This window comes from Mobula hypostoma, chromosome 7 (genome assembly GCF_963921235.1).
Source record: "Mobula hypostoma chromosome 7, sMobHyp1.1, whole genome shotgun sequence".
Classification (NCBI taxonomy): Eukaryota; Metazoa; Chordata; class Chondrichthyes; order Myliobatiformes; family Myliobatidae; genus Mobula; species Mobula hypostoma.
Genome location: NC_086103.1, coordinates 61,229,845 through 61,256,940, shown reverse-complemented (window position 1 = coordinate 61,256,940; position 27,096 = coordinate 61,229,845). Strand labels below are relative to the sequence as shown.

Here is a 27,096-nt window from a genome sequence, read left to right as displayed (position 1 = left end):
CATTGCATTTGTCTTCCTTACTACCAACTCAACTTGATTCTACCAAAGTGCATGGCCATGCAGTTCCCTATGGCTGTCATATAGATAGGTGGAGGGGTATGTAGTGTTGTGGAAGCAGGCAGTCTAATTCCTACAAATTTGTCAGGCAAGATTTCCCTTACGGAAACCATACTGACTTTGGCCTATTTTAATGCCAAAGTATAGTGTCTCCAAGTATACCAAACTACATGCTCAATCTTGCCAACCATCAAAAATTATTCTAGCTGGCCTTTAATTCATTGTCTTTTGCCTCCCTCTACCTTCAGAACTTACAGCTTCCCACACCTGTTCTTTATTAATAGCACCTATACTCACTTCTGTCCCCCGACTCTGTCAAATTTCTGGCATACTGCTGGTGTCTTTAATAATGAAGACTGACAGAAAAAACGTCTTTGTTTTGTTAGCCATTTCTTTGTTCCCCATTACTACCTCTCCAGTGTTATTTTCCAGTGTCCAATGTCCACTCTTGCCTCTCATTTACTCTTCATATATCTGAAAAAGCTTTTTGTACTCTTCATTATAGTTTTTGGCTAGTTTATCTTTGCATTTCATCTTTTCTCTCCTTATTGCTTTTTTAGTTGTCTCTTGTTAGTTTTTAAATGCATCCCACTAATTTTTGCTATATTGTATGCCTTCTCTTAGGCTTTTATGCTGTCTTTGATTTCTGTTGTCAGCCATGATTGCATCACCCTCCCTTTAGAATGGTTCTTTTTCTTTGAAATGAACGAATCCTGCATTTTCCATCGCAGCAAGCCATTGCTGCTCTACCGTCATCCCTCCCAGTGTCCCTTTCCAATCAATTTTGGCCTTTCTCATGCCTCTGTGGTTTCCTTTACTCAACTGTAATACTGGCACATCCAGTTTTAGTTTCTCCCGCTCAAACTGCAAGGCAAATTCTATCATGTTATGATCTCTCTCTCCTCAGGGTTCCTTTACCTTGAGCTCCCTAATCAAATCTGGTTCATTAAACAACCCCCTATCAAAAATTGCCTTTTTTCCTAGTGGGCTCAACCACAGTGATGTAGTGTTCATTTGTACCCTGAGCTCTAGATACTGTCACAAGTGAAAACATCATCTCATCATTCACTGTGTCAACTAAACCTTTTATAGAAACATAGAAACATACAAAACCTACAGCACAATACAGGTCTTTGGTCCATGTTGCTGTGCTGAACATGTATTTATTTTAAAAATTACTTAGGGTTATCCATAGCCCTCTATTTTTCTAAGCTCCATGTACCTATCTGAAAAGACCCTATCATATCCACCTCCATCACCATCACCGGCAGCCCATTCTACACACTCACCACCCTCTGCATAAAAAACTTGCCCCTGACATCTCCTCTGTATCTACTTCCAAGCACCTTAAAACTATGCCCTTTTGTGTTAGCCATTTCATCCCTGGGAAAAATCCACACGGTCAATGCCTCTCATCATTTTATACACCTGATACACCTTATGCACTCTCATCATTTTATGTTTCCATCAAGTCCCTATCACACTTTGGATAGCATGGCCTATCTAAGAATTCCGAAGGCCAATTATCAATTCTAGGTATTAGTTTAATACAATTGTGAACTGCTAGCAATACATTAACATCCTTCCTCAAGTAAAGAGACCAACGTAGAATAAAATACTCCAGATGTGGCTGTACAAATGCCTTGCATAACTGAGTCATAACTTCCTTAATTTTGTATTCAGTTCCCTTAGTGATAAATAAATTGGGCTTTCTAATTATTTACCTATTCACTAACCCATCTTTTCCTCATTGTAATCTCCTAATATCCTCTTCACAACTTCCTTTCCAATTTTTAGTAAAGTTATCAGCCATGTCTTCATCCAAGTCATTTTGTGACTGGCAATCACAACTTAGACTGTGGTCTTCCTCAGAGATCATTGGCATTGGCTGCCCAAAGCTTTCAGTGCATTCCTTCACATGTATTCCTGCAGCGAGGAATGTGCCAGATGGCAGCATTTCTTTACTGATATCTCACTGTGCTGGAAGACCAACACATTTTAGGCAGACAAATGGGTGTCTTACACTGATTTGATGATCTTCCGGCAGCACTTGAAGTCTGCTGCGTTTGTGTGATGCTGTAAAAGATTTCTCTGCCAGGTACAGTATTGGCTTGGTCTGGGTGAACGGATCACTTGTCCCAGAGCAGACACGCCCCAGTTGGGAATGGCCTTGACAACATCTTGTCATCCACATTCAACAGTGTGATGACCTCTAATTACTGATGTCTTCCTTCTCCCTCTTCTGTCTGTAGATGAGATTGATAATGCCCTTCATCATGGATTCTGATATTCTGATATGCTGAGAGCATTGTGCACTTCCAGCGGGTCCAGGCCCAACCATTCCCTCAGAGCCAAGTGCAAATCAGCCAATAAGCTGCCAACAGTGGAATCCTATTTGAGTCACAGAAACTATGGAAACAGTCAGCTATACCAGGCTCAATGGTTTGCCCTGACTCTCCACTTGCAGTCAACTAAGACAAAGACTTCCGTGACAGAAGACAGGACGTTCTAGGTATCTGAACTTTTTGAGACCTTTTTCCTTTCAAACCAACATAGAGGGATCTGTAGACACTCAATATATACTACTGCAAGGATGATACTAAGCTGTCCTCTTCCTTAAGGCTATTGATCACAGAGGTCCCTCTGTGAACATCTTGGAAGAAGGAGCATGAGCATACTTCATCCTGCTCCATGGAGTAGACTCTGGATCAGAAGTTATCTTGAGGCAGAGCACTACTTCCCTGCTCATCACTTCTCTGAGTTCCTCTCTCATATCCACTACCTTTGGCTGTAGCAGCAGAAGTTGCAGATTCTGCCTGTTTTATGAACAGCTTTGAGGATGAAAAGACTCTTGATGTTCTCTTGGTTACTTTCAAACAGTGCAATGGAAAGTGACAAAACTACTTTACTTTTAGGTTCTGATTTAGCAGCTAAAATGACCACTGAAATTAAAGTAAAATTTAACTTAAAGTTAAAGGTATAATTTTGTCTGCATATCATGAAGATTGCAACAACATGAGTGCATTTTATTTCTCTATTTAATTCATCATTGACTGTTTAGGAATTAAATATTCTGTAAATATTAAAATTATAAATTCAGTAAGTATTGAAATATTTGTAACATCAGAAATGAGTGAATGATAGTTACATCACTGTTCATTTCACTAGGAAATTCTGAGCTACCTGATTCCCAGTTTCTGAAAGTTCAAAGTTTTGCCTTCAATAGATCAAAAATCCAACCACACAGACAATCCCAACCTAAAATCAGCATTGTAGTCTCACCTAATTCCTTCTATATCACTTGTTTTTCACTGGAGATCCTTTGAAGTGTAAAGCACCACTTAACTTTAACGCTAAGTCTGAGATAAAACTGGATACAGTTGAATTGACTAAGTTGGGGAAGTGGTTCACATTGGAGAACTGATTGATTTCCCAGTATGGACATTCTGTTTCTGTCCACAAAATAATTCTGCATTCAGTGAAGGGAAAACTGATTTGGGCAGGAAGCCCTACAAACCTCCATTCCCGTGGGTGTGGCAGGGCATCTTAACGCACTTTGGTGATTTCATGATTTCTTTGAGAATTTTGCTGGCCATTCACAAGTTACTGTAAAGCCAAATGAAAGAGAAATGTTAGGATTGTTTATTACCTCAAGGTGTGGCAATGTGCTTTAAAATGAATTAAATTATTTAGAAGAGCTGCTACTGATGTTATGTATGGAAGTAGAATTGTCAATGAGCTCACTGCAAAAGGGGAAGTCTGTGAAGTAAACAAAACCTACCCACAAGAAAGAAACAAGTTTGGAAGAAATGCAGTGAAGCAAAGCAGCATCAGTTTTAATTTTGACTTCATCAGAAAGTAATGGGATAGTTATTGAAAAAGCACGATCCTTTTGCTGGGGGGTTCATGACTTTGTAGTTTAATTTGGTTATATTACTGAAGAATATTGCTTTTTTAACATTTGTCACAACAGATTTTGTTTTGCATTGCAAGTGGGATCCACTTGATTTGTTCTGTTTGTGAGCCTTTGTAAAACCTCCTCCAGGGTCTGATATTTCTTTTGACCTCTAAGTAGAGTTGTGAATACCCACAAGCACGCTTGCTTGTGTGACAGTTATGCAGTTGATCTAAATATCTGGTTTTAACCCCTGCCTGCACTGAACAACAGTAACTGAGTATCCATGAATCACAAATCCTTAAGTACTTTGATTTCCTTTCTTGGAAGATCTAGTGTGCCACCTTTGTTTACAAGGATATAGATAAGTGAGCTGAAAGCCTCTATCTGGGGGACAAAGGAGAGGTAAAGTAACAAGAGTGGAGTTCTGAAGATATTAAAGAAGAGGTTTTATAATCACATCATCATATCATAAAATATTCTCGAAGGATGTAAAGCAACAAACACAAAGCTGGAGGAACTTAGCAGACCGGGCAACATCTGTGGAGGAACATCAACAGTGGATATTTTGGGTCGACACTCTTCATCTGGCAGGAAAGATGGAGAGGAGATAGCCAGTGTAAAGAAGTGAGTGGAGAGGTGGAACGAGAGCAGGGAACCACTACGTGGAGGGGGAAGGTGGAAAAATCAACACCTGCTGCAAGGTGATGGGTGGAGGCAATAAGGGTGATGGAACCTGATCAGAAAGGAAGGTGGAACATGGATCCAGATAAGGCAGATGGCAACAGTGGGGGGAGGGAACCCATGTGTGACTGAAGGGCAGACTGAGTGAGTGGAAGAGAGAAGAGATCCTGTTAAAGATGGCACTGATGGGACATGACAATGCTTTACAGGCAGCAAACTATTAATTATACTTTTTCTGGACTATGATCACTGCAGTCCAAAGCTTTTAAACCGTTGTGCTTTTAAACTATCTGTACCACCTGGCATTTGAAGGGCTAAGCGAGCTGGACTCTCGAGAATGCAGCTGTGGCCATGGCAACCATTGCTGAAGTGGACTTGGGGCCAGTTCGAAGAGATGTTGCCCGAGCCTGAGAGCAAAATATGAGCTGATCTAAGCGCTGAGAGAATTTAAAAAGATCGAAACAAGGGCAAAAGATGAACCGGTGTTCAGGTCAGTACGCCGGGAGGTTTTACTCACCTCAGCACTGAACTTGCTCCACACTCGTGGCCTGCAGCCATCAGGCTCCTGGACCAACTGCAATGCTGGACTGGCTCTGGGAATGTGGACTCACCTTTGGGGACTCTACAGTTCAGGTTCTCTGTGTTATTTGTTTACTTCTTTATTGTTTGCACAATTGTTCTTTTTTTTGCACCTTGGACTTTTGATGGTCTTTGTTGTATGGGTATTTTTAAAGGGTTTCATTGTTTTTCCTTGTTTTGTGGCTGAAGAAGACAAATCTCAATGTTGTATATAGTATACATACTTGGATAATAAATGTACCTTGAATTTTGAACTTTGAAACAAGGTGATGAGAGTCTTGGGTAAGTGTAGGAGGAACAAATAGATCAGGAGGAGGGAAAGAAAGAGACAAAGGGGGTGCGATTTATCTGAAAGTAGGTTCAGCAAGTTTCAGAAGAGTGCTGCAAGAAGACCAGTAACATCATGAAAGATCCCATTCATGGAGGGTTTGTCCTACTCCCATCAGGGAAGAAGTTACATGGTATCCATGCCAAGACCACTAGACTAAAAAACGGCTACTTTCCCCAAGCAGTAGGGCTGATCAACACATCCACCCACTAACCACCTCTCCTCACCCGCCCCACTACCACTTTATCATTTCCTGTCAGTCACCTTATTGTGCAGAAAGTCCAGTGCCTGAGTGTCTCTTTATGGACATACAATTCATCTATGTATATGAACTATCTTATGTATTTACATTTTTAAAATTATTTTCTATATCTTATTGTGCTTTTACTTGTTCTGCATCAGATCTGGGGTAACAATTATTTCATTCTCTACATTTGTGCATTGGAAATGACACTAAACCACCCTGAGTATTGAATCTTGAATAATGCAATTGGGAGGGAGTTTCTGGATTTAGACTTAGCAACAGTGAAGGACTATAAATATATTTCTGGTTAGGCTGGTATATAGAACATATTTGCCATGCCTGAATTAGTGCCAAGTTCAATTCCAGATGGTCTGCTTGATCCTTTATCCTATCAGAAACTGGAGAAAATCTGCAGATGCTGGAAATCCAAGCAACACACACAAAATGCTAGAGGAATTCAGCAGGCCAGGCAGCATCTATGGAAAAAAGTACAGTCAGCATTTCGGTTTCAGGAACGGTGAAGGGTCTCAGCCTGAAATGCTGACTGAGCTCTTTTCCATAGATGATGCCTGGCCTGCTGAGTTCCTCCAGCATTTCGTGTGCGTTGCTTGTACTTTTATCATTTTTATGTTTTAACAAAGTGGATATGATACAAATGGCTGCCTTCCTTGGTCATTTCAGTTAATTGCTGAAGTCAGACATAAGCCAAACATGGCCCAATGACATGGTTTTCCTCTCATTTGGGGCTTTGCTTCAAAAGGTTCAGCAGATAGATTTTAAAAATAATCATATAATTTTGCTTTACAGTTACAGGGACCACCATTGTGATTATTTAATTCAGTTTAAATTCTACAGCTGTTGTGATTGCCTTTGTATTCACAAATCTTTGTCAAAGCAGTTAAGGGGAGAATCTAACAGAGGAGAAGGTAGAGAGATGGAAACGTTTTAGGTCGGGAATTCATAAAGACAAAAGCATAGCTACCAAAGGTGGAGCAGGATACAAGCATGTACTAATGGCATGCCCAGATTTGGGAGGAAACAGCAAGTTCAAGGACTTCAGAGAGAGAAAAAAAGTACAGGAGAATTAAAGTTTGGATTTCTGAAACAATCCGGCTATTATTGCCCTGCTACCTACTTTCAATCCATCAATTTCTCTAAGATATTTCATATGAAATACAGATTGTAATACATCATTCAGAATTTCCTAACTTTGGGGGTATAAAAAGTGAAGAGCTAAAACCGCCCACTTGTAGGAGGAGAAAACTAAGATTGACGTCCTGATTGTCCAATTGGCAGCATCCACAGCCTTTGATATTTTGAATAAAGACGTACACCAACCAATGGCAGAGGGGGAGGGGAGTTTGGCAGATTATATGAAGGGGTGGCATTCGCGCGGAAGCTGGACAGGTGGATGGCGAGTGGAGGGGCAAATAAGTTTGGAGTTAATGGGCTATGTGTACATACTTCGCATATGTAAATGACTTCTTAAAAAGAAGTAGGCCATTTTCGTTCCAAGTTGGGGTATTACCTTGTATCGATTGAGAAGGGGGTGAACGTTTCATTGTGAGGGGGTTGTGCGGCTCGGCCCCGCTGGGAGCGGTCCGGGCCCGGAGCGGAGACTCGACTCCCTCCCACAGACTACCGGCTTCCTGTCCCCTCCCGTGAAGTCCCCCACCCCCCTTTCCGCGCTGCTGCGGGCTCTACCGGGCGGGCATGGCTTTTGCTAACTTCAAGAGGATCTTGAGACTTTCTACCTTTGAGAAGAAGAAATGCAAACAGTACGAGCACGTCCGCAGGGACTGCAACCCCGAAGAAATCTGGGAGGTGATCGGGGAGCTGGGCGATGGCGCCTTCGGCAAGGTTTATAAGGTAACTGGTGCTGTGAAACTTTGCGTTGTTTAGCATTGGGGTGGGGATCGGTTACTGAAGTTCTGAGCCTTCCCGCAATCTCTGGGCGTTCCGCGTGCCTTCGGTGTCTCTTTAAAGTCTTTGAAACTTTGCTATATCATCTTGGCGGAAAAGACATTGTTGCAGTCTGTCTCATTAACTGCTTCATCACATTGACTTGCTTCCTTCCTTTCCCCTGTGAATCTACTTTGGGCAGGGGTGGGATTGCCATTTGCACACGCTTGTGCTCTTTTTTAAAAAATAACGCCTTTTCCTTACACAGCGGTAGCTTTTGATATTCTCATTAAATGAGTACAATTTTTAAGTAACTTTTCTTTCAGCGACATGAGTTCTAGCGGAAGAACACTTTGTGTTGTTATGGGGACTTTCAGAATGAGACGGGGATTTTTTTTGGAGGAGTATACTTTATCGATACGTTAATTGTGCCTCTCGAGTTTTGCCGGTCACCTTGTGGTTCTAGCATGATGAAAAGTAGATACAAACTGATTTCTTATTGTTTGAGCTGGCTCTGTGTATTTTGGGGAAGGTTAATCTAGCGAATAATCACATATCTTGCACATGGCCTTGTGGAATTTCAAGGTTCCCAAATAAGTAAACCTCAGAGCACAGTAGTAGTTGTTACTGAAGTTTCCAGCCTGCGATTCGTACCATCTGTGATAACGGAGCTCGCAGGCATCGGCTGTATTATCGGGTTCAGACCCTGATTTGCCAAATGCTGTTCTTTATTATTATACCATGCCAGTTTTTTTTTCCCCCTCTGAACTCTCTTAAAGCAATTAGGCGTCGAGAGTGTTCTTGTTTATGGTAAGTTATTGGCTCACTGTTCAACAACCACGAGCCTGGCGTTGTGTTCTGTCTGTTACTTTTGGGCTAATATTTATTGTGTTCCACAATTAGTGTGTGCTGTCAGAGATCTGCAGTGCTGTAACTGAGTTCAGGCAGCATTTCTGACTTTCAATAATCAGAGTCATAGAAAAGTACAAGACAGAAACAGGCCCTTCAGGCCATCCAGTCTGTGCTGAACCATTTAAACTGCATACTCCCATCACCTGGGACTATAGCCCTCCATACCCTTACCATCCAAGAACCTATCCAAACTTCTCTAAGTGTTGAAAACAAGCCCACAGGTACCATTTGTACTGGCAGCTCATTCCATACTCTCTCGACCCTCTGAGTGAAGCTGTTTTCCCTCATGGTCCCCTTAACTTCACCTTTCACCCATAACCCATGATCTCTAGTTGTAGTCCCACTGAACCTCAGTGGAAAAAGCCTGCTTGCATTTACCCTATCTATACCGCTCATAATTTTGTATACCTTTATCAAATTTCCTCTCAATCTTCCTAACCTATTCAATCTTTCCATATAATTCAGAACCTCCAGACCTGGCAACACCCTTGTAAATTTTCTCTGTACTTTTTCAACCTTATTTACATCTTTCCTGTAGGTAGGTGACCAAAGCTGCACATAATACTCCAAATTAGGCCTCACCAATGTCTTGTACAACTTCAACATAACATCCCATCTCCTGGACTCAAGACTTTGATTTATGAAGGCCAATTGTGCTAAAAGCTTTCTTTATGACCCTATCAATCTGTGACACCACATTCAATGAATTATGGACCTGTATACCTAGATCCCTTTATCCTACCACGCTCCTTGGTGCCCTACCGTTCACTGTGTAAGATCAGTTTGAACATTTTTAGTGCAGAATTATTATTAATGGTTTGTTGTAAAGCCCCTTGCTGTCTGTCAAGTGACTGAGGATGAACGCACCTTCATTAACAGTTCCATAACCTAGCTGATATCCATGTGACAGAAAATTCTGGAAATACTCAGCAGTTCAGGCTATATCTGTGGGAGGACTCTACAACTCAAGATCACTAACAGTGATGATGAGTAGAGGGATCTTTGGGTCTAAGTTCATAGCTCCCCAAAAGTAGCCACACAAGTGATAGGGTGATTAAGAAGACATATGGCATTATGTTGAGACATTGAGTTCAAAAGTCAGGAAGTTAGGTTGCAGCTTTATAAAATTCTAGTTAGGCCACATCTGGAGTATTGCATATAGCTCTGGTCATCCTTTATAGGAGGAATGCTGAGGCATTGGAGAGGGTGCTGAAGAGTTTACCAGGTGCTGCTCGTGAGAGGTTGGACGATCCTGGGTTTTTTCCCTCAGGAATGTTGGAGGATGAGGAGAAATCTGATAGAGATTTATAAGATTGTTAGAGGCATAGATAGAGTAAACAGACAGCATCATTTTCCAAGGGTTGAAATGTCTAGTATCAGATGTCATGTATTTTAGGTGAGAGGGGGTAATTTTAAAGCAGTGAGAGGCAAGACTTTTTTATACAGTGGTGGTAGAGCCAGATATATAAGGGACTTTTAAGAGATATTTAGATAGGCACATGAATATGAGGAAGATGACATTGTGTACATTTAGTGATTAGTTTAGTTGGTCATTTGATTAATTTAATTAGTTCAGCATAACATTGTGGGCTGAAGGGCCTTTTCCTGTGCTGTACTGTCTGTTTTAACTCATTCTCAGTATTATTTATTACTTGTTATTTGTTTGTTTTGTTTACACAGTTTATCTTTTGCACATTGGTTGTTTGTCCATCTATGTGTAGTTGTTGCAACTGATTTCTTTGTGTCTACTGTGAATGCCCGCAAGAACGTGAATCTCAGGGAGGTAAATGGCGACATATGTGTACTTTGATAATAAATGTGAACTTTGAGAAAAGAAACAGAATTAACGTTTCAAGTGGAAGACTCTTTATCAGGGTTGGGAAGGTGTGGCTCATTCTACATGGAGGCTGAATGTCTCTGCAAGGGTCAAATCCATGGTGTCCATGTAAACAGGATTATCTGGTCAATGAGTGAGTGAGAGGAGATAGAAGAATGCAAGAGTGAGAAATGCAGAGCAAGAAGACATGGCCAGCAGGTCAGGCTGGGCATGTCCTCCACATCCAGAAAAAAGGGGAGCGATAGAGCTGAGCCAATATTGCGGATGGCAAAGGGAAAAATCAATTTACCTGAAGTTGTAGAATTCGGTATTGAGTCCAGAAAGCTGCAATAAACTCAGATAGAAGATGAGGTGCTGTTCCTCAGCTTTGCCTTGTTCCTCATTGTAACTGTACAGGATGACACAGACTGGTGGGTTTGAGAAACGAGACACCAGGCAGTAAGATGCTCAGGGTTACCCTTGTGGGCTGAGTGCAAGTACTCTGCAAAAGTGATCACTCAATCAATGTTTGGTTTCTGCAACACAGAGGAGTCCATGTTGTGAATACTGTATGGAATACATGAGATTGGAAGTGTAAGTGAATCACTGCTTCAATTGGAAAGAATGTTTGTGTCCTGGATAGAGGAAAATAAAATACAAGAGGCTTGCAGTTGCAAAGCAAAGTGCCCTATGAATAGAAGTGGAGACCAGGCAGTTGCAAATGGAATAGCCCTTAGAGGGGAAGATGTGCCTGACAGTGGAATTACATTGAAGCCTTGCGGAATGATTTGTCGAATGTGGAGGCTCGTGGGTGGCTGGTGAAGGTCAGAGGGACTCTGTCCTTCTGCTGCCCTGGGGAAGAGAGAGTGAGAGTAGAGGCCCAGGAAAAGGATGTGATGTGGTCAAAGGCTTTGTTAATGGTGATAGAGGAGAAGTGATGATTCTGGAAGAAGAAAGACGTTTCAGTAGTGCATCTACGGAAAGTCTCATCATTAGAGTAAAGATGACAGATGGAGAAACTAGGAGAAAGGACTATTTCAGGAGGCAAGGTGAGATGAAAAGAGTAGGTAACTGTGGGAGGCCTGCAATAGATGATGTTACCTGGTTTATCTTCTGTGATGGAGAGATCCAGAAAGGGAAGGGAAGAGCTATGAATTCTCCATGGGGAGGTGAGAGCAGGGTGGAAATTGGAAAGTATTGAAATAGTCGAGTTCAGTAGGGCTACTGAAAGCAGCACTGGTTGCACTAAGGCAGCTGATCCTGTTGATTTTGTTTTGTTACTTGTGAGAATTTGTTCAGTGTACTAGCAGAAGAATTGATGGAATGGATGTGGGTACTATTAAAAGAAAGACAAACACAGGACACATACAAAAAGACTGGTATAGTTGGAATCCATGCATTCCCATAGCTACACCTTTGATCTGAAGCAAATGAATGGAGTTGAAGGGGAAGTTGGGTAATGTGAGATCAGATTCTATCAGACGAATGAGTGTTGGTGGAGGGGCAACTGGTTGAGCAGTTGGAAGAAGCAGAAGGATCTTGGTCCATAATAATGTAGCATGAAGCTGTAAAGAGATTGTACATCCATGGTAAAGATGAGCCTGTTGGGACAAAGACATTAGAAGTGGTCAATGCAGAGCACCTCGGAGGCGAAATGTGTGGGAAGGCAAGGACCTTTAGAGTTTGCAGTACTGAGTGTGGAAAAGAATAACATAGAAATCATAGGCACAACAGATTCTTCAGATGCTGGAAATCTTGAGCAACACTCAAAGTGCTGGAGGAACTTAACAAGTCAGGCAACAACTGTGGAAGGAAATGAACAGCTGACGTTTCAGGCTGAGGCCGTTCACCAAGACTGAAAAGGAAGGGGGAAGAAACCAGAATATGGTTGTGGGGGGGAGGGGGAGGAGAGGAAGGAGTACTATGTCGAAACTTTGTTGTGTCCTTCATTGACTCCATCGTGTCTCTTCTGATCCAGTCCCTCCCTGTCCACTTCCACCAGCGCACTTACTAGATGTCCCAATCAACCTAATCCTCCATTCTGTACACTACCTGTGCATTGTGCTTAGGGACTGTGATGTCCTTTTTAAACAGCTGTTACCCTCCCAAGCCTACCCCCATGACCTTAAGCTTGGACACAAGCAAGAGACACAGGCTTGTGGGATCATCACCACCCACAGGTTTATCTCCTGCTTTGAATATATTGGATATTAAATTCTTTCAATGTTGATGGATCTTCCTTTATAGCAAGGTGGGGTGTATTTTTATTAACAGTGCTGCCACAGTTTAAGGTGTGGCCAACTGCCACCGATCGCGGGCAAATGAGCATGGGCAAAAATAAAAAGTATTCTGGAAAACTAATTAACAAAAAAAAGTTGGCAGTGTTCATTCATCAAAATCACATTTTTTTTACTCTCTAGATTTGTTACTTCGTTTAGCTGCACTTCAGGAAATTAATTATTTCTGAAGTGCTTTGGATCGTTTTGAAAATGTCAGTTGTACAGTGCCTTGTAAAAGTAATCAGTCCCAACCCTTTATTCACATAAATGAGTATTACAAACAGGGATTTTGACCAGTTTAACTAAGGATTTTTATTTGTGAATCACATGCTCCTTTTTTCACAGTAGAGACCAAAAACAGGGAAAATTGTAAAACATGAGAAACTAAAACTTCAAACACGGAAATGTCAGCAGTTCAAAAGTATTCATCCCCCTTTGCTCAGTACTTGGCTGAACCACCTCTTGCAGCTATAACAGCCAATAGTCTTTTTGCACAAGTCTGTTAGCTTTGTATAGCATGATGGAGTGAGATTTGCCCATTCCTCCTTGCAAAATTGCTCAAGCTGTGCCAGGTTAGTTGGGGAGTGGTGGTGGATAGCAATCTTGAGGTCTTACCAGAGATGTTCGATTGGGTTAAGGTCAAGACTCTGACTGGGCCACTCAAGGACATCAGTTTTCTTCATTTGAAGCCACTCCATGCTCTGACAGTGTGCTTTGGATCATTGTCCTGTTGAAAGACAAATTTCCTCTCCCATTTGAGCTTTCTGGCAGAGGCTATCGGGCTTTTATCCAGGATTTCTCTGTATTTGGCCGCATTCATGCTCCCATTAATCCTGACCAGATTCCCAGTCCCTGCTGCTGAAAATCATCCCTATAGCATGATGCTACATCCACCATACTTTACAGTAGGGATGGTGATACCTGGCTGATGAGCAGAATTAGATTTGCATATTAGATTCTCATCCAACCACAAGACCCTTTTCCACATATTTACAGTATCTTCTAGGTGATGCTTTACAAGGTCTTTATGGGCAAGGATATGCTTTTTTCAGCGAGGGTTTTTTCCTTCCTACTCTTCCATAAATGCCCTTTTTGTGCAAGAACTTAGACTGTGGAGCCATGAGCTAGTTGCAGCAACTTCTGCCGCTCACTCAGAGTGACCGTTGGTGTCATAGTAGTCTCTCTTACAAGTGTCATTCTTTTCCGGTGACTAAGTTTAGAGGGGCAGCCTGACCTAGGCAGTATGGCTGTGGTTTCATTTTTTTTTCTACTTTTAACTATGGATTGCTCTGAGGTATGTTCAGTGTCTTTGAAGTGGTCATGTGCCCTTTCCCAGATTTGTGTTTCTCTATTATGTTCTTTGTCTTCAGTTTGGTTTGGTCTGTTGAAAATCTACCACACTGTTGAACCTTACAGAGAGAAGGGGTATTTATTCTTGTGAATTGATTGAAAACAGGTGGTCACAAATTGCGTGAATTGGTAAGTTAATATACAGTATTGCACCTGGGAAAGTTAGCGTAGTAATTACAAAGGAGATAAATGCTTTTTCAACCTCAAATCTTGGCTTTTAATTTTTAGTAAATTGACAGGTTTTGGAATTTTTCTTTTGATTTGACATGATGCACAATGTTTTGTAGATTAGCTCAAAAATCCTACTTCAATATATTTTAAATTTAGAAAATGAGACAATAAAATGTGAAAATAGTTGTGGGGGCTGAATACTTTTTCAAGGCCCTGTGTGTAGTAAGGCCTGCAACTGACACTGGGAAATAGTGGACCTGTTGTCAACTGCATTCTTTTTGCATGAAATTTCTTGTTGTTAAAGTTTCATCTAACATTATGAGTTGTGACTAAAATTCTGACCCTTTTTTTTTGCACTGGTTGCATTTAAAATAGCTACTCTGTTGATCTGTTATACTGCTTGTTAGAATTGAGTCTGAAGAATTCCACTCAATCTTGCACACTTTGGATGTGATTGTCTGGAATGCAAACTCAGTGGTAGGATGTGTCATGCCTCAAGCAAAAGAGCTGAGTAAATGTGATAAAGCCGTGGAAAAGAGACTTCGATTATGAAATTATGTCATGTAATGCTGGAGTATGAACACTCATTTTATGACTATCTTCCATGCCATTTTTGGGGCTTTTTAAATTAAGTTCTACTCAAAAAAAAAAACAACAAAAAAAACAAAAACAACTTCATGTAGCCAAAGAATTCAAAATCTGATGTGATGGATCCTTGATATAATTGCAGTTTCTTTTATTTAATGTTGGGAGAATGGGCTGCTGTTGTGTGAAATGGCTTTAATTTTGAAGCCAATTGTGTGTATTCAGCGTGGAGATGCATCTATATCAAAGGAGGTGTAAGATGCTCCTTCCCTCCGCTACCACTAGCCTGCAGGTTGCCCTTGTCCAAAGTGTATCTGCTTAGCCCCCTTGATCAGGGTCAAGTGAAGCCATGGGACCAGCTAGTAGATGGTCATATGAGCAGCTGGTGCACATCACAAGTCCTGGTTATGCGACCACTGACACCAGGCAGATCATCTCTGAAGAGTATTGATAATGGCTCGGTCACCCGTCTTGTAAAGACATTGCCCAGAGGAAGGCAATGGCAAACCACTTAGAAAAAAAATTGCCAAGAATCATCATGGTTAATACCATGATCGCCCACATCCTATGACACAGCGCATAATGATGAGCAGAGCTACTAGGACTTGATGTTTCAATCCCTATGATAAGTCGGCACTCTCAATGTTGGCAGTGGGCTTGGAGTGGTGACAAGGAGGGAGGGTAGGTACGTCATCGGGGTCATCAGGTGGGCACCCTCCTCCTTTGATGTTTCGTTGATAAGCCCACGACGTCTCCAGTGGGCTCAGCAGTGCTACCTGGCGTCCCAGATACATCCCCCTCTGTTCCATACCCTCCTGTCTTCATCTTGCAGCCAAGTTGTCTTTCCTTTTAATCTAAATCCAATTGCTGCTTTCTTCTGCATTTGACAAGGACTTGATTGCTTGTTGGAGGGAGTGACCCCTCACCCCCATCTTCTTCAATAGACTGGTTGTAGATGTAGCAAGGAATCTCCTGCATCCACTTCTATAGGGAGAATCTTAGTCTTCCAGCCATTCTGGGCAGCTTCAGTTGCCAGTTAGTACTTGGTCTTTTTCTTCTCATAAGCTTCTTCGACACCATCTTCCTTGGCTGTTGTGGACCACAGGACCATGTCTGGCCAGAGTGTTGTAGCTGCAATGTCTGGGGGAAACACAAGTTTTTTTTTCCAAGTCCACGTCCATTTTCCAATCCTGAACAACCTGCAGAATGCTTACATCTTTTGATGTTATATGGTGCTCTGGAGGTTGGCCTGCTGGTAGAAATCGTGTGCTGTGGACATTTCCTGCCGATGTTTGTGGGAGAGCATTTGTGGTGATTCGCCTCTGTTCCAAGATTGATGCTAGCTGTCTGAGAACTTGGTTATGCTGCCAAGTGTGCCGCCCCTGGGTGAGGCTCGTGGTGCATCCTGTTAAAATGTGCCTTAGTGATGTAGGTGCTTGACAAAGAAAGGAAGCGGGGTCTCCTGCCCACCACTGGTTCAGGTTCTGGAGTGTGGGTAGGAGGTCATAAGTGGCTCTGATGACAAAACTTAGCCTAGATACCTCCATCTCCCAGATGTCACGCCAGCTAAGTTTCCTTTTTTTCCAGGCTCTTATATTTGTGATGTTTTAAAGTATCATCTAGCATTAAAAGCTGTGACTAAAATTCTGGATTTTTACAATAAAATGAATTTTGTTGCTGTAAACTGTTCATTTTTATTAACCAGTGAGGTAGACAGTATGTAATTGATCCTGCAACAAAAACGTTTACTGTGATTTACAAATTGTGGTTGTCCATTTTAATGATGTTTCAAACCATTACAGATCCTGCCCAATTTATTGTGTACATCACATACATACGTACAAGTGTTTGGCAGCTGCTTTGAGTCTGCAGGCATCTTCTGCCATGTGGGAGCCTGTTTGCTTTTTTTGGTGGCATTTCCAAGTTACAAAATGTTCTGGTTACAAGTTTACAGAGAGATGTGACCTGCTGAGGACTTGTATTAGGACTTAAATCATTCTGAGAGAAAAGTTACATGAAAGTTACAAACCGTGTAGTGGTTTGCTCAATGAGGAATAAGTTGACTAAGGGAGATTAAAGTCCTGGAAGGAATATGTGTATTTTCTGATTCAAGTGCAGTTTTTTAGTGCTTTTTATTTATTGGAAATGTCTCTAATTGATGTAACTGCTTTCTCTGTGTGCATATGCAGTCTATTGGTATGTTGTCTGTTGAGCCAAGCTATAAATTGCTTTCATGAAATGTTTTTTTGGGATATAATTTTGTGTTGATTTGTGTTTTTTACTTTATCAGTATATAGGGGTGCAGTGACCACCATAAAGGAAAGTAAGTGAGCTAAAAATAGATAAACTATAGTTTTAAAAAACATCAAAAATTTTTCCTGGAAAATCATAAAGGTCCCCAGAATTGGCCATCAGCAAAACCTTGGTGATGCAGATCCTTGAGCTCTCATGTTAATGCTCCATTCCTGGGATAGTCCATAAAATCTGAGTTTCTAGGATGTTGGACAATTGTGTCCAGGAATAAACTTTGAATAATTAATGTATTCTCCTTTCTTTGGATCACCATAAGTTTGTTAGTTATTCATAATGTTCAATGAAGTGAACTGGTTTTAGTTTCCTTTTCCTTTAAAGCATGTGATTGCCTTGAGGGCAATACTTCACAATGCTTTATCTTATTTTGAATAGCATGCCTTTTGACTGGGGATGCTTTGGATGTTGATGCATGCAGTTTTCAGCAAATTATGGGTGATCTCAAGAAGAAAAGATTTTCTTTTGATCTCCTCACTCAACCTATAAAGATTACAACCAGCAGTATCTCTGGATTACATTGGGAGAAATTGGCCAACCCTGCATAATACACTAATTTGATAAGGTCCCACATCGGAGGTTAGTGTGCAAAATTAGAGCAAATGGTATTGGGGGTAGGGTACTGACAATGGATAGAAAATTGGTTGGCAGACAGGAAACAAAGAGTAGGGATTAATGGGTCCTTTTCAGAATGGCAGGCAGTGACTGGTGGGGTACCGCAAGGCTCGGTGCTGGGACCGCAGCTATTTACAATATACATTAATGATTTAGATGAAGGGATTAAAAGTAACATTAGCAAATTTGCAGATGACACAAAGTTTGGTGGCAGTGTGAAATGTGAGGAGGATGTGATGAGAATGCAGGGTGTCTTGGACAGGTTGGGTGAGTGGGTAGAAGCATGGCAGATGCAGTTTACTGTGGATAAATGTGAGGTTATCCACTTTGGTGGCAAGAACAGGAAAACAGATTACTATCTGAATGGTGTCAAGTTAGAAAAAGGGGAAGTACAACGAGATCTGGGTGTCCTTGTTCATCAGTCACTGAAAGTAAGCATATAGGTACAGCAGGCAGTGAAGAAAGCTAATGGCATGTTGGCCTTCATAATAAGGGGATTTGAGTATAGGAGCAAAGAGGTCCTTCTGCAGTTGTACAGGGCCCTGGAGTATTGTGTACAGTTTTGGTCTCCAAATTTGAGAAAGGACATTTTAGCTATTGAGGGAGTGCAGCGTAGGTTCACGAGGTTAATTCCCGGGATGGCGGGACTGTCATATGTTGAAAGATTGGAGCGACTGGGGTTGTATACACTGGAATTTAGAAGGATGAGAGGGGATCTGATTGAAACATATAAGATTATTAAGGGATTGGACACGCTAGAGGCAGGAAACATGTTCCCAATGTTGGGGGAGTCCAGAACCAGAGGCCACAGTTTAAGAATAAGGGGTAGACAATTTAGAATGGAGTTGAGGAAAAACTTTTTCACACAGCGGGTTGTGGTTCCTGTGGAATGCTCTGCCTCAGAAGGCAGTGAAGGCCAATTCTCTGGATTCTTTCAAGAAAGTTAGAGCTCTTAAAGATAGCAGAGTGAAGGGATATGGAGAGAAGACAGGAAAAGGGTACTGATTGTGGATGATCAGCCATGATTACAGTGAATGGTGGTGCTGGCTCGAAGGGCTGAATGGCCTACTCCTGCATCTATTGTCTAATTCATTCTGTGGTCAAACTGGATTTGATAGGTCAAACTAGCATGTGGTACATTAATTTCAGGAGTTATAGATGGAGACACAAATTGCTAATTAAAATGGGCAACTTGGTCAACTTAATAGCCATGTCCAGAAATGCCAAGAAGCAGTTAGCAAAGTTAATTATATTTTGGGCATCATTGCAATAACAGTGAAGAAATTAGAGGGCAAATTGTAAAATGGCCTAAGACCACATGAAAGTCATATATATCCAAATCTGAATGGTAGTGGTAGTGTAATTGTTAGAGTTGACAACATTATTATGAACATTAAAAGTTAATATTTAAGACTCCATATTTCATCAGAACTTGGAAAAACTGAGATAAAACTAATTTTAAGGAAAAAGGCAGAGCAGAGAGCTTGAAGTCTAGTTGAAAATCCTTCGTCTTCTGAAATTAACCAGTGCTCATAACGGATGGTTAAGCATTCTAACCAACATACTAATTCATTATACAGTCTTATTCATAAATAGTCTGATACGCCAAAATCATTATGCCTCATCAGTTCAATGTAGTGTTAGTTATTTGTAGCCCTTTACACTTGAATTACTGTTGAAGTTTGGAATGTAGTGACTGTACTTCCTCCAAGTTTAATGTTTGTGATTTTAACAACTAGAACATGACATTTATCCAGAGTACCTCTTTTTAAGACCACAACTTTGACAGTAAATTTATTTTTGGAGACTGCACCATTAAAAAGGGTTGCTGAAGTAGCAGCAAGGTACAGTGCACATTTAAGTTCTGCCAGAATTGAGGAAAGAGTTTGAAAGTTGGACATCTTCATAGTGTAACAAAAGACTGATGTATTTGATCCTAGAACTGAAATATTGGGGTTAAGTAATTGTTTCCAGTGATAAAAGGTTAGAGACTTAAGGTGTATCACTTGGATAAATTGCTAGTATATAAGTATAAACCTTTTGTGTACTTGAATGCTGTATTTGATGAAGTGATTGTCAGCATTTAGGAATTGTTTATTTATGTGACTGTAAGGTGTAAGAGCAGATTAGTCCATTCATGGCTGATCCTGGATCCCACTTAACCCCAGATGTCCTAACCAATCAGGAAACTATCAACTTCCACCTTAAATAGACAGCCTCCACCGCAGTCTGTGGCAGAGCATTCCACAGATTCACCAGTCTCTGGCTAAAAAAAATTCCTCCTTACCACTGTTCTGAAAGGTTGCCCCTCAATTTTGAGGCTGTGCCCGCTAGTTCTGAATACCCCCAGCAGAGGAAACATTCTCTCCACATCCTCCTTATCGAGTCCTTTCAACATTTGGTAGGTTTCAATGAGATCTCCTTGCATTCTTCTAAATTCCAGTGAGTACAGGCCCAAGGCTGCCAAACGTTCCTCATATGTTAATCTGTTCATTCACGGAATCATCCCCATGAACCTCCCCTGGACTCTCTCCAATGACAACACATCCTTTCTGAGATATCAGAGCCAAAACTGTTGACATTGCTCCAAGTGTGGCCTCACTAGTGTCTTGTAAAGGCTCTTCTTGTTTTTATATTCTATTCTCCATGCAAATATGCCAACATTGCATTTCCCTCCTTTATCACAGACTCAACCTGTAAATTAACCTTCTGGGATATATAGGATGTTACTTATCTCCTGTATTTCTTGTTCTAATGTTAATGACTTTATTGGTGATGCCTCCTGCCCTTCCCCTGAGCTAGAAATTTTTATTACCCTTCTTACCAATTATTACTGTTGCCCAATAGTATTTTCCCTTGGAATTCCTGCCTCGATTTCTGTGGATAGGATAGCAATCAGAATTGAAAGCAACTTCACACAGTTAGTGATCTTGCTATATTTTCCAGCAACATGTCTCCTGTAAAGATTCCCCATTCTATTCCAGTTGGTACATGTCTTTGTATTCCCCAGGCTGTCCTACATCCTGAGTAACAGAATTCTCATCTGTGCCAGTTCCTTTTCTTACATAATTTTCACCATCTTTTGTATCATCAGAGCCATCATTCTCCCCTATTTTAGCATTATGAAGACACTGTTCCATCTTAACTAGCACACCCCTCCTTTCTATGTTTAGATTTAACTGCATTCATGTTCAACTACAGGAGATGTTGACTGTTGTACAAATTACTGTTCAGTGTATTACACTCTATACTCATCGTAGTCTTTCTTCACTGGAAAAGCTAAAGTGGATTGCAGGAGGTTTTCAGTTCCAGTCATCTGCCATTTTATTTCTTCAACTCTGGACTTAGTCTTCGGCTTCCTACACTGTTGAATGCAGTCCAACCTCACACTTCTTGACTAGGTACATTATAGCTTTCTAGATTCCACATTAAGTTCAATGCTTGCAGATATTCTATTCTAGCACTCACAACATGGACTTCCAGCATTTATAATTATTTTACATTTTTCCCCTCTTTGCTGTTAATTTCACATACTTTAATTTAATTGTCCTCTATTTACTCCAACACTGAACTTGCCTATTGCTGTTTGTCATCTGTTTTTTCCACCCTCTTATACTGTGCTCCATTAGTTCCTTTTTTTTTGAACCTTTCCTGTCCTCAACCTTGTGCCCCATTCCTCTCCTTAATTTGTTTTGTTTCAGCTTTTCTCAGTTCTGATGAATTGTGGAGTCTGAAGTGTTAATTTTCCCCCACGTGTTCTGCCTGTTGAGTATTGGTAGTATTTTATTTTACAAATTTTTCAATTCCTTTTTGTGGATTCAGTAGTAACCAAATGTCTTTCAATGAGGCAAGTTAACTGAAACAAATTGCAAAGGCATTTTTTTGTTTCTGTTTAAGTTTTGTATGAAACATAGCTCTCAGCTGAATGGCGAATCCCAATAATTTATGACCTATATCTTCCACATCACTTGATGCTGCCGGAAAATTCAAATTGAAGTGACATTGCAAGGTATTCACACTGTACTGAATCAAATCCTGACGACACTTTAAAACCTGTAATTGATTCTTCAGTTTATCATATGATGTATTATTGGTGCTTGCAATTTTTGTTTATTAGAATTTTAACTCAAATATCTTGAGATAATTGTCATATTGGGTGCAACTTGAAGAGCAGAAGCTTTCATAAAATGTGTCCTTACCTTTTGCTTTAATGTAACTGTAAAAGGTTAGAGACTTAAGATGTATCACTTTGGATAATTTGACAGTATACAAGTATAAACCTTTTGTTGTGTACTTGAAGGCTGTATTTGATGAAGTGATTGTCAGCATTTAGGAATTGGTTATTTCTGCAAGATATAAAATCCTGTTTTTTGCCCATCAGATTTGCAACATGGATAACTCTGGTGGATATTGCAGACTGGGGCCATAGAAACAGACTATTTGGTCCACTGAATACACACCAACCACTACATACCTCTTTGCACTCTTCCTCTGCTGATCACTAATTACATTTTTATTTTCCCCACTTTCTGGATTCTACCACTCCTCAAAATAACTAGGGGCAATTGACGGTGGCCAATTAACTTGCCAGCCCTTGTTTGTTATGGAAGTGAGGGGAAACAAACTGAAACCCACACAGCACCCAAGGTTAGCACCAAACCCCAATTACTGGAAATGCCAGGCAGCAGCTGTGCCATGGTGTGAGCACTATCTGTTTCTGTTTCACAGAGGTGCATGGGTGATCAGGGTCACGAGACAAAACACAACTTAAATTATTGCTTCAAACAAAATGACTATCAATATGATTGCTTCCTATCAGTGTTTTAAATGAAATGTGCAAAAATCTAAATTATAGATACTTAATTCTGAATGGCAAGGTGTCTGATTTGGAAATTGTGGTAAGGTCTATGAAGGCAAAATGAGTTTGATTTAAATAGCATGTTTGAATATTACTCCTGCTTTGAATTAATAGTAGGCCAATGGAAGAGGCTGAACCTACTCAGTCCCTTCTGCTAACTGAGGCTTTACTTGATATTTGGAAGCGCTTTGAAGTTGAGTGTTTAAAAATATTGTGATTTCACATTTCAAACTAATATAAACTACAATTATTAGTCTTCCACTGAAGTGTCGTCCTGCTTTGAAATTAATTATGTTCCCATATTAAATACTGGAGCAGTATGTACAGTGACAGGCCTGGAACCACCAGTTAAATGTGGCTGCATCTGAACTACGATGATCAGTCCCACCCCAACATGCTCCACTGGTGTTTGGTCTTCGTACCTGGGTCCCCGAGATTCCACATTCAGTTGGCTCCCCTCACATCAGGTGGTCTTCAAGGACCTGTGTCGTCAGCAGGAAGTTGCCCAGTTGGACAATTTTGGATTATCAGCTGCTACCCCTGCAGTACTGCTCCATTTTCTCACATGTTTATCTGATAATGCAAATCCTGCAGATTATTGTCAAGCCTACTGGCAGGGCAGTTTGAGTGACATCCGAGGTGTAAGGCCTTGGTTCTCAGTACAGCTCAAGGCAAAAGCTAATACAAGTTGCATTGTAGCACTGCATTTTTTGACGAAGGGTCTCGGCCTGAAACGTCGACTGCACCTCTTCCTAGAGATGCTGCCTGGCCTGCTGCGTTCACCAGCAACTTTTATGTGTGTTGCTTGAATTTCCAGCATCTGCAGGATTCCTGTTGTCTGCATTTTTCTGCAGTTTTTGTTCTAGATCTGCAAACCTTGGTAGATTTTCAAGTTGTGAGTCACTAATTGGTATTTGTTTCCTGGTATGGTCACTTGAAGAAATTTTTAAACTGCCTTGTGTAATGTGTAATTTTTAAGCAGAACTGTGTCTGTGATATACTTAGAAAATAGAGCAATCAGCATAAGAGTTGAACAAGTTGTGCCTTATAGTTGGATATCAGAGATGCAAGGTTTACGAATCTCTCAAGCATCACACTAGTCCCTATATCATTTGATGAAGGTGATATGCTCTGTTCTTTCACAATAGCCATATTTTGACAAAAAGGAAACTTAACAGAGTAAATGTGTTCTTAATCTCTTTGCAAACTCTAGCCCCACTTTCAAGGTTCCTTCCCTCTTATTCCTTCAATGCATTATTTCCAAAGTCTTGATCATTCCAGCAACTGTCTTGAATCTATCCAGTAGGATTTTCATGTTAGGCGGCTTCAACAAAAGTCACATGATATGCTGTGCAATATACCTTTTCTCCTCATTCTCCTGGTCTCATTGCATCATCAATGGTATCAGTCATATGATCATCCACTTTTCTCATGGCTTACTGAGATTGATTGGGTTTAGTCCATAAACTTCAGGCGCTAGACCACCACTGCAGCTCTGCAATAGTGGGTAAAAGGCACAACTTTGCACTGTCACTGGTACTGAGAGTATTGGCAAAATTCTCCGCACCCAACTGTTAGACTGAGGTTATTTATTGGACAAAAAATGTGCAGCCTTGGGCACAAACATTTGGATCCCACCATGGAATTCAGATTTGATTAGTTAAGACATCTGGAATGAAATGGTGTTAGTAATGATAGTCTTGAGATCTAATGGACATTATCCTCCAAAGGTAGTTTTATAAAAGCACCCAACAGGTCATTGAGTTCAACTGAAGGAAAATTAACATAGTCTGCAAAATCTGTCTGGGTTGGTGACTAATTTGGTAATGATATCACATTTACCAGTCAAATACCAGCGTGACATAATCACTTCTTTTTTTTTGTCTGCATCTCAGACTTTTCGATTATAAGCACCAAAGGTTCATCTAGTCAGGACCACCCAAAATGTCTGCATCATGTCACTTTAAGGGGGTGGATCACTGGTTCTAGATCTCATGGCATTTTCTAGCAAGATATCCAACATGAACAAAGATTGTTCAAAGTGTTAAAATTCAATTGTTTTTTTAAGGATGTAATCAAAATAACGGTTAACTAATGATCAAGTAATTTTAAAATCCAATTTGTTTTAATAGTTTGCCAGCCCTGGTGGATTGTCATGAGAATTAATTTGATTCACTAAAATCCTTTTCGAGAAGGGCTTCTTACTTGCCTTTTCTAGCTGATATTGAGACTGCAGACCCACAACAATATGATTGACTTCTAACTGCCCTCTGAAATCAACTGGCAAATGGTCGTGAGTCTTCCCTTGTTGGCTGTTGGCATTTATTGCTGGATGTACTGTGTGTCTATTTATAGAAGGTTGTCTATTACTTAGAAATGGCATTTTGTGTTTAATGTTTTAAGAGCTTGTTGCACTTATGGGAGGAAGCTGAGCCATCTGAAGTACTTTTGAGTCTCTTCAGCCAGTATTGTTCTGTGGAGGGCTGGCAAGAGATGAACATGACTGAGCAAGTTGAATACAGTAAGTTACTATGCCAGTAAGCCAGTGGTATGCATTTGCTCAAGCTTAATTTTGATTATTAGGAAGTGGTTCAGCACAATCGTAGAGATTTGGTCTTAGGCGTTTGTTGTTAAGTATGTGGCAATTAAGAGAAGGAAATTCCTGTTTTGTAATGTGCACATTGTGAAAGACATTTAACTTGCATTTATGTCTAGCATGCACTTTCCTGTATTTCTGGACAAAATATTGTGATGGTACACTCAATTGACACTTTATTAGGTACAGGAGTGTACATAAAGTGGCCACAGAAGTAGAACCCGGTGTGGTTGTCTGCTGCAGCCCATTCATTTCAAAGTTTGATGTGTTGTGTGTTCACAGATGTTCTTCTGCACACCACTGTTGTAATGCCTAATTATTTGAGTTACTGTCACCTTCTCAGTCTGCCCATTCTCCTCTGACCTCTCTCATTAACAAGGTGCTTTTGCTCACAGGATTGCCGCTCAATGGATTTTTTTTGTTTTTTCACACAAATTCTAGAGACTGTTCTGTGTGAAAATCTCAGGATCAGTAGTCCCTAAAGTACACAAAATACCCTCATCTGGCACCAACAATCATTCTAAGGACAAAGTAACTTGGATCACATTTCTTCCCCATTCTGAAGATTGATCTGAACCGCAACTGAACCTCTTGACCATAACTGTATGTTTTTATGCATTGAGTTGCTGCTACATGATTGGCTAATTAGATATGTGCATGATTTTTATTTTTGTTTTATTTAGAGATACAGTAAGGAACAGGCATTTCCGGCCAATGAACAGCACCACCCAGCAACTTTCCTATTTAATACTAGACTAATCACAGGACAATTTGCAATGACCAATTAGCCTACTGACTGGCACACCTTTAGACTGGGAGGAAACTGGAGCACCCAGAGGAAACTCAGCGTGGTTCATCAGGAGATGTACAATCTCCTTAGAGATGGCGCTAGAATCAAGCTCCTAATTCTGGAACACCAGCTCTGTAATAATGTTGTGCTAACTGGTGCTCTACTGCGGTGCATTAGTAAGCATCTGTAAGGATGTACTTAATAAAGTGGCCACTGAGTGTTTCTCTGGTTTTGCTCAATGATGGGCCTGATTAAGGACAGGTATACATAGAAGTGGTTAGTGATATATTTCACTGGATTGATTCCTAGGTGAAGGGGTATTCTTAAGTGGTAAGATTGAACTGATTGTACCTATGCTCTCTGGAGTTAAAAGAATGAGAGGTGGGTGTTCTTACTGAAGCATAAGGTTAATGGGGTTTCATGTGGTAGACGAAAGGATACCTAGGACAAAAGGTAGTTGCAGAACAAGACATTGTCCATGCAATCCATTTGGGGCCAAACAAGAAATTTCTTCACTCAGAAGCTAGTAAATCTTTGGAATTCTGTGTCTTGAACATAGAGGGTGTTTCATTGAGTATATTTCAAGGCTGAGGTGGCTCGGCTTTTGGGCTGTAGCGAGGTCAAGATGAGCCATGATCTTTGATGTTGCAGAGGAGCCGCATGTCCTATTCTTATTTTCCTTGGGATATGTTCCCAAGCAACAGATATTTTGGTTCACTTTGTAAATTACCACAAATAATAAACTTTGCACTTTTGTCTGAAACTGGATTACAACTCGTTCCAATTTATCTTGCACTTTATAAAAGCCTTGTGCAAAATTTTACATTTGAGGATTACTTATCTTTGAATAATTTCCTTGCCACCTTGATGTTTTAGTTGTTTGTTGATTGGTGTAACTGTAGAAATTTATTCCAGGCTATTTTGTTCAAGTTTAAACAAACAAAGTTGTGTGACTATTTTGTGTGTCACAAATGCTATTCACACTGCCTACAGTAATGACCCTGTTGGGGAAGAGTGAAGGCAAACAAGGTAGATACAGAGGAAATACTTTTACCAGATTGTATTTATTGTTGAACACTAGAATTCTTAACAAGGTGTATATTATGATTGCACTGCTCCTGGGAAATG

General features: G+C 40.6%; 1 protein-coding gene across 2 annotated transcripts in view; it reads left to right on the top strand.

Moving 5' to 3' along the window:
• Positions 1-7,182: 7,182 nt before the first annotated feature.
• Positions 7,183-27,096, top strand: part of stk10 (serine/threonine kinase 10) — a 119,810-nt gene continuing 99,896 nt past the window's right edge. For both annotated transcript variants that reach the window (XM_063053513.1, XM_063053512.1), the window contains exon 1: positions 7,183-7,656. In XM_063053513.1, the coding sequence (XP_062909583.1) occupies positions 7,501-7,656 (156 nt within the window). In that variant the 5' untranslated portion in view covers positions 7,183-7,500. The remainder of the gene's footprint in view (positions 7,657-27,096) is intronic.